This window comes from Eucalyptus grandis, chromosome 11 (genome assembly GCF_016545825.1).
Source record: "Eucalyptus grandis isolate ANBG69807.140 chromosome 11, ASM1654582v1, whole genome shotgun sequence".
NCBI lineage: Eukaryota > Viridiplantae > Streptophyta > Magnoliopsida > Myrtales > Myrtaceae > Eucalyptus > Eucalyptus grandis.
The window spans coordinates 18,155,829-18,164,577 of NC_052622.1; the positions used below are offsets into that span (position 1 = coordinate 18,155,829).

The following is an 8,749-nucleotide window of genomic DNA, read 5'->3' on the forward strand; positions in this document are numbered from 1 at the left end:
AGGAAGCCCGCATAATTTTCACAATTTTCCTTCACCAAATAACTCATTAAGGAGGCCAAACATCCACTCAATTTGGCCCCTCCGAATTTTCTTTCGTTTTTGAATCGTTTTTTTTTTTTGGGTAAAATTTCGTTTTTTCTGTAAAAATCCCGAGCTCGCCGAAATTTTTTCAAAGGATGAGTCGCCGTTCCTAAAATAAATCGTGACATGACCAAACTTTCAATTTCTGAAATTTGGTTCAATTTCGCGGTTAATTTCAATTTGGTGCGATTTTAACGTGACTCAATCTACCAGATAGCTTTTAGAAATTTTTAGTGCAATTGACCCGTAGTCAATTATTTTCGAGGCACATTGTATATTTTTGATACATTAGCGACTCTCGGTTGTCGTGAAAATTTCGAGATTTCGAATATGGATACAGTGTACAAAAATGATAGAAAAATCGGTCTAGTGCTGTTCGACAGAAATTTTGTAATTAGGTGGAATCATCCACACACTAATCACATATCTCTATCGAATCGATCTGTCTCCGATCTCTGATTGATTTTGACGGTATCGTAATAACCCTTGCAGATCAGCACTGTCGCGACCAATTTTTTTTTGGTTTCAACCACCTAGAGTTTGATTAATGGATTGTTAAGCCTAAACTTAACTCGGGCTCTCCCAAGCCCATACCCAATTCGCGACTTAGGTTCAAGTTCTTAACATGCAAATGATATTTCAATCTGGAGTCGCCACTAATCTATTTTTGGTGGGTCGATTAGAAACCCAAGTAAAATAATGGGAGAATTACTTTACTCCTACGAACCAGAGATTAAGGGTACAGGGACTTGATTACATTAGATTTCTCTAATGTCCTTTCGGTACCATTCTTTTTATTTTCAAAAATGTTTGGCAATTGAATTGATTTTAAACTATCTCCCTAACATGTGAGGTGATCATACGGGTGTGCAAACCACCAATTTAACACCCAATAAAGCAATTAAATAATGTAGAATTTACCTAAAAGCAACGAAAGCAAGTATCTGCAGTGTTAAATTAAAATCCACATCAACAACCCTAGATATGGTTTCTAATTAACAAGCAATTACTCAATTTTTGTTTTCACTTTATTTAATGAGAATCATGCGATGCATGTTAATAATCTAATATAACATGGCAACATGACCTAAACTATATGACATGAAGAATCTATGCAATAATTAAATGCGATCTAAATGACCTAATTCTAATGACATGCAATGCGATGTAATGACATACAAAATTTTTAACCTAAAATGACATGCGAGCTATATATCAAGCGACATTTATTAAATGACATAATTTAATGGCGGGCAATTTCTAATTAGAAATGAACCTAACAATAATCACTAAAATGACGTGCATTTCATGGACTTAATTCTATATAACGTGCACATGATTTTTCCTATTCTAAAAATGTAATCTATTCCTGGAAATTGCAACTAATTTATCCTAAGACAAATTTTATGAAATTTGAAATTTAAAAATGCAAAAGTGATATAGCTAGATTAAGATTCTATCTAATTTGAACTAGGGATTAAGTCATATTAAATCCTAATTTAAACTAAGACATTATCTAAATCTAAGATGCAATTTGTCGAAAAAGATGATCTAAATTTAAAATGAAACATGCAATTCTAATCTAAAATGCACAATGATTTTCTTGTGTTTTTCTTCAAGAAATTCGAAATTAAAACTTCACATAATTAAACATGCAATTCAAATAAAAAAACTAAAACCTAAATGAATCACTTTCTTTTTTTGGATTTTTTATTTTTTTAAATTCGGAATAAAATCCCTATTCTAGATATGCAAGATAACAAGAAATATTCCAAAACAAACTGAATCCTAATTCAAATATTTTTTAGATTTTTTAGTGTTTTTTCAAAACAATGCAATTACCAACTAAACATTAAATCTAAACTAATCAAGGCATCCAATCAAATAAATAATTACAATGATCGAAAAAATAACCTGTCATCTTACGCGTCAAATTAACGATTCTATAATCTTGAATGTCACGACAAAAAAGATCAAAATAACTAAAAATCCGATCCGAATTCTTACGGATCAAATTAATAGTTATATTGATTCAATAATTAATATCTATCGACAAAACCCCAAGAATTAATACAATTAAAAAATGACCCGATATCTTACGGGTCAAATTAATAATTACAATAATCTTAGGGAATACCCTATGGATAATGCCTAATATCTATAACCTAAAAGTCAACTCACAATATTCAAACTTAAACAATAATAATAAAACTAACTAAAAGTAAAGTAAAATAATATAAAGTAAGAAAAATAAAAATAAAAATAAAAGAAAAATAAACAACCTAAGGAAAATGGAGAGCCAGCCAATTCGTCAACGCCCGGCAGAGGGTTTGGGTCGCCGGCGTTCGGGGCTCCGGCGAGGTGAATCGCCGGTGCGGCTGGACAGCGACGGCTCAACTCGGCTCGGGCAGAGGCGGAGCAAGGCGGACAGAAGGTTGCTGTGGCGTGCGTCACTCGGAGCGTGAGATGCGCTGCTCGGGCTGCCGGGGGGCGACGAGGCTGTGCAGGCCGCCGAATTTGATGGCGTCGGGGAAGGTCCGCTGAGGTTGCGAGCCGCTGATCGACGACGGCAGGGGCCTGGGCTCCGGATCGCGAGCGAAGCGACGGCTTCGCGGCTGAGACGGCGTCGGGCCGTGGAGGTGTGCTTGCGGGTCGTCGGGTGGATGCGTCGGAGGCAGAGCGAGAGCTGCGCGGCGGTCGCGGCTGGCTTCGGGGCGGCGTCAGATCTGGGAATCGAGACGGAGGCGGCGCCGGGGTGGCACGGATCTAGATCTGGCGGTTCGGGGCTGGAGCGGCGTCGGCAAAAGGGGAAAACGGCGTTGCAGCAGGTTCGGATTCTCGCTCCAGGCGGAGGCGAACGATGGCCGGATCAGTGGGTTGCAGGGAGCGTCGGCGAGCGAGATCGACGCGGCGAAGGCTAAGGTTGAGGCGTTGGAGCAGAGACGGTGGCGTCGATTGGGTTGAGGGGGCGTCGGTCGAGGGGGTCGCGGTGCTGCAGCGGTGGTGTCGGGTCACAGCGAGCGGCGACGGCGAGGTGGCGCGGAGGTGCTTCGGTGCAGAGTTGCAGGAGCGGTGAGTGGGGCGGAGGAGCTTTGGAGAAGATGATGAACAGTAAAGGTCAAATCAACCTTTACTGTTTCGGCCGCTTCCCCCTCAAACTCACTTCTCTCTTTTACTTTTTCCTTGTGTACTTTCTGCAGGAAAATTTTCTTCTCTTTTTCTTTTCTTTTCTGAATTTTTTTCTCCAGAGAAGCCCCCTTTCTCTCTCCGTAGACGATTGCTTTTATAGGTAAAAATAGGTAATCTTCATAGAATATTTTATCTCGTTTTTTTCAATATGCACGAAGATAATCTATAACCTCCCGATTACCCAAATCCTTATCTCAAAAATATTCTCCCCGATTTCATCATCTATTGATAAAAAATAAGATTACAATGCGATTTTTTTTTAATTTTCAAAAACCATAATATCGCATCAAATCTTAATTTTTCGCAAGATAATTAATTAAAAATAACGACGGGCTTGGGTTAATTTTATCCTTTCATGGGCCTAATCCGGCCTACCGAACTAGAGCTCATCCACCACCGGTCCTAAAAATGAAAATAAAATGCAAAACATGTAAATTAAAATAAATGCACCTAAAAAATTATATGCTATGCAATTGAATGGGGTTAAAAATTAATCCCCAATTTTTATGCAATAAATGACTAAATGGGTTGTCCAAAATTTAGGTGTCAACAAGCACGGTTGAGTAGTCGATTCTTGGTCGAATTTTCAAGTCTATTGCATTTAGATTCTTTAACAGTTTCACCTAATAAACTAGTTATCTCGTGAGTGATTAGCTCAGGGAAAAGAACTATAAGCTCGTCGATGAAAAGCCCAACTTATTCAATCAAAAACAGAACTTGAAAATCATGATGTCACATAGATCGTTAACTCAGAAATAGTAAAGCACTTCAATTAAGAGTAACCGTGTTCTGATACTAATTGTTATGGCTAAAATATCACTTAGAGGGGGTGAATAGGTGATTTTGCAGAAATGAAAGAAATTAAACCAATATTCCAGCGGGACAACTTCTGATGAAGTGGTCGGATCTTACTAGTGCATAATTCTATTACAGAAAATTAAAAGAGTAAGGGATAGAGAATTGCACACTCAAGATTAAAGTGGTTTGGCTTTTGCAAGCCTATGTCTACTCTCTCGTGCTACAGCCAATTGGCTGAAATCCACTAATGAGAATCGATCAGGGGTTACAAGATTTGAGCTTTGACACTCAAGCTTGTGTGTATAACTTTCTCACACACTCTCAACCTCTAAAAGGTTATACAATTTTGCTCACTAAATCAAATGCAAAGTGATCACAAACACCCTTAAGACTTTAGAATTGAAAACCCCAATACTTGTTGAAGTGAATTATTATCCTTCTGCTTTAAGATCTCCTCTTATTCCCCTCCTAGTCCAAGCTGACCATTGGACATGCCTTCAAGAGGATTATCCAGCCAATTCACCCGTTGGTCTTGGATTTGGTTGAGAAGATCTGATGGCGTGAGGATCGCCAACGTTGAAGCTTCCCGTAAGATTTGCTGCCCATATAGTAAGTTAGGTTTCCAAACGTTGAGTGTCTATATTTATAAAGAATAGCTCGTTTTTGAAAATTGAGGAGAGATTGGAAACATGAGGATTTTTATCAAAACCTTCCTTTTAAAACTCCTCAAAAAAGTGGCCAATAATACTAGCTGTTGCACGAGAGGATTATTCCTTCCTAACCAGTTGATTAAATGTCTGAATAAGGAAGTACTATTCATGATTCTGATTTTGATTGCAATCATCATACTTTCCTTCTTGAAAAACACTTTTAATCAAAATCCAAATTAGGTAAGTTTTGTTCATCATCGAAACCACTAAGGGAATGTTTTCTCAACAAGTCAAAGGGTAAGTTTTCCTTGGACGATTTGGATTTTGAAGTTTGATCTTTGGTCATGGTATCTGCTTTTGTGAAAGTGATATAAGTAAAAATTTCTCCATATGGTGCATGAGAAGAATGTTGAAGAAAAGGGGAATAAAGGAAGCTAAATATGCAGAAGTGGCTGGACAGAATTAATATGTGGAAGCTAGGTCTAAAAGGGAGGTAGGTTTGACACCATGAAAGAAAGTTGAGTAAAAAGAGGACAAAGTACAGCCCGAGTGCCAAAACTTGGCAAGAGGGGGACACTTAAGTGCCAAAAGTTTGAAAAGTGACACTTAAGTGTCAAAATTGGAGTAAAATGGATCACTTAAGTGCTAATTCGGCCAAATTACTGACGTGACGATTTTCCAATGAGGAGAGTGCAAAACAAGTGTTGTTTTTGCACGCCGACGTGGCTAAAAAAATTGCAAAAATGACGTCGTTTTGTCTCAACGTGGTAAATAATTAATATGAAAATTAATTAAATTAAATTTAAAACTAAATTTATTTAAAATATATTTTTAAATAAATTAAAAACTTAAATTAAAATAAAAGAATAAAAAAGGGAGCCCAAAGGGAGGTGGTTGAGGGTTGAGCCCTCGCCGCCGTCGGGAAGGGTTAGCGATGGAGGGGGAGGGTTGGCTGGGGTCGCCGGCCCTTGGTTGACCGGTGGCGAGGCCATGACCCTTGCCCGGGGGCAGGGTCTGCGAGGGCTCGCGAGCCCTCACCGGATTTGGGGCGAGGGTTGGCGGCCCTTGCTTGGTCGGGCGAGGGCCGCGACCTTCCTCTAGATTTGGGCGAGGGCTTGCAAGCCCTCGCCATCGGCCGGCCGACGTCGCCGGCCCCTGGTCAGGGCCTGACGACCTTAGCCAATGCTTCCCCCATCGTCGTCGGCGCTTCCCGGTGACGGTGGGGAGGCGGTGAGGGCCGGCGAGCCCTTGCCGGATCTAAGCGAGGGCTTGGTCGTAGCCCTTGCCTAGATCCGATCAAGCCCTCGCCTAGATCCGATGAGGGCTCACGGGCCCTCACCGTTGGTTGGCCGGGGGCCGGCGACCCCGACCGACCCTCCTCCCTCCATCGCCCGCCTTTCCCGGCGGCGGCGACGGCTTAGCCCTTAGCCTCCCTTTGGCTCCCCCTTTTTAAATTTAAATTTAAATTTTAAGTTTTTTTTTTTAAAATTTTTTAAATATTTTAAATAAATTTAATTTTGCATTTAATTTAATTAATTTTTATATTAATTATTTACCACATTAAAGACAAAATGACGTCATTTTTTGTATTTTTTAGCCATGTCAGTGTGCAAAATGACGCCGTTTTGCACTCACCTCGCCGGAAAATCCCCACGTCAGCAATTTGGCCGGATTGACACTTAAGTGATTCATTTTGTTCCGATTTTGGCACTTAGGTGTCAATTTCCAAACTTTTAGCACTTAAGTGTCCCTCCATGCCAAGTTTTGGCACTCTGTGTGCGTACCTCGGTAAAAAGAGATGTTAAGGGAAAAATGTATTGTATATTCTTTCATTTATTAATGATGTACAATATGGGTCCTATTTATAATACATAGGATCAAAAACAAGGAAGAAAAATATACAAAGAAAGGAAAAAGATTTGTTGATACATAATATTCTAATCAACATCAATTAAAACCAACATTGAGATCAATTTAGAGTTGCAAGATCAATTAGTTGGGCAACGTATCTTCAACACTCTAACTTAATCAATCATCCACGTGTGTGTTCTTTTAGAGTTTGTTGCTCCGTAGCCCACAAGAAACATTCGCGGTTTCCAACTATCATTATCGAATGGATAGAGGCAAAACATCCCAGTTCACTTACAATTCATTTTGATTAAGTCTCTCTACGTTGACTCATACAAATGATAAATTTCAATTTTCATGCTCGACCTTGCTTCAATTATGCATCAGAACAGAAAAGAGTAAGGAGCAAAAGACAAGTTCAGAATGAAAACAAACATAGGCATCGAAGTTCTAAAAAATGATTTTACCGGATATTCAATAAACGTATTAAAACGACTAGAGGCTCTTTTGTATGGTCAATAACATCCCATGACAGACTACTGTGAATATCTATAGCTGTTGTCCTTTACTATCTTCAAGTCCTCGTTCAATTCCAACGTGGGTGGTAATGACCGAAATTCCAGTTTGGGGATATACTTAATATTGTTGGAAAAAATATTAGATAATATGAAAAATAAGAATTATCAGAAATCTGTTGGAAAAGACAAGAAAAATAATATCAATCATTTTGAGTCTTGTAAGCATTGTCCTTAATAACAATTTCGCCTCTCATAGTACGGAACTAGGCGCGTAAGGCTCTAGCATCTATACTCTCAAGATACAACATATCTTATTTTTTATTCCACACAGAATAATAGAAGGAAAAGGAACAATGGTATGTGTATAACCTAATAAAGAAAAGAAAAATAGAAGGAAAGGAAATTCTCTTTTCTAATTCATTGTTTTCAAGGATTGTGATTTCAAATTTTTATATTCAAATGAGAGGAAGAGTCGTTAAAAAGACTTTTATAAATTTATTGACGATTAATAGATGACTATTATCTTGCTCTCACGAAAAGATGAAACATTTATGAAGAAGTTAATCAAACATCAACTTGGCTGTTGGAAAGCTGTTACATAGACAAACTATTACAAATTGATGAAGATAAAAAACAGTTATAAATTAATAGTTTTTCAATATTTTAAAATTGTTGAAATATCTAGCAAACTCTTATCGATCCTACATGATCGAGCATGGGTTTTCATAGTAACTTGGGTATGGATCCGCAACATAAGCAATTTCGCGGTGCGGAACTCCGCCGATGTACGGCCATACTATGGGCGGCGCCTCCTTGTCCTTGCTCTCTTTCTTGTCTTTCTCGTCAAGCTTGCTCACGGTCACTATTTTCGCGAACCCGACTTTCTTCCTAAGCAAAGTGGTGAGGTTGACTGCATCCACATCTCCGGTAACCTCAATCCGGTCTTGGTCACCCACAAGTGCCACGGATTGAACTCCTAGAGTGAAACCAACAGAGGTTACAGATCAATTTTAAATCAAAAGAGGTCCTTTCTTTCCTTGCTATTCTCAATCTCGCAACACCTAACATAAGTTACAGAAGATACACCTAAATGGTTGTCGAGATATAAAAGAAATATCGAACAATCACCTTGAAAGCCACCGGCAAGTTTCAAAGCTTTGGAGTGAGGGTTTCGGGGGCTGAAACAAAAAAATCTTGTGGCGTGGTCTTTCATAGACACGTTAATCACGACCTTTTGCTACAGAAAAAAGAAAGAAAGAATAAAATAAGAAAAAAAAAAATCAAGAAGGTGAATTTGACGTAAATTGATTTTATTACCTTCATGGTGCTTGCTTCGATTAGGAATGGTCAGTCGAAATTCTTCAATTTGCTCGAATAAATTATGAGAAGTCGTTGGAGGAGGGCTGAAGGCGAAATAAGGTACCGTACTCTATTTATAGCATCTCCTTGGGAGAAGATTCAATGACTTTTAAACAAAGGCAGGACGTAGTCAGAAGTCAAGCTTGTCTATTCTTGTTATTTAATTTTAAATACATCATGCCACCTCTCTGCCTCACCATCTATATGCCTTACATAATTGATGGCATATGCTTCAGAGATTATAATTCTGAAGTATGGGACTTGGTAGGAAATTTCCAGTCGTACAATGGAGTTAATCAAACAAAT

The 8,749-nt window shown here is 38.8% G+C and overlaps 1 protein-coding gene across 1 annotated transcript; it reads right to left on the minus strand.

Moving 5' to 3' along the window:
* Positions 1–7,014: 7,014 nt before the first annotated feature.
* Positions 7,015–8,527, minus strand: LOC104425195 (disease resistance protein Pik-1). The gene is made up of 3 exons (XM_010037813.3): positions 8,402–8,527; positions 8,213–8,321; positions 7,015–8,060 (listed from the first exon to the last, which is right to left on the minus strand). The coding sequence occupies exons 1-3, from the start codon at positions 8,405–8,407 to the stop codon at positions 7,786–7,788; spliced, it is 390 nt and encodes a 129-aa protein (XP_010036115.1). The 5' UTR covers positions 8,408–8,527; the 3' UTR covers positions 7,015–7,785.
* Between the last annotated feature and the right edge of the window lie 222 nt (positions 8,528–8,749).

Bases quoted from the DNA above. Each gene is read 5' to 3' on its own strand.
- LOC104425195 (XM_010037813.3), bottom strand. The intron at 8,061-8,212 runs GTGATTGTTCGA...GTTTCACTCTAG, and splicing joins ACTTGCCGGTGGCTTTCAAG to GAGTTCAATCCGTGGCACTT.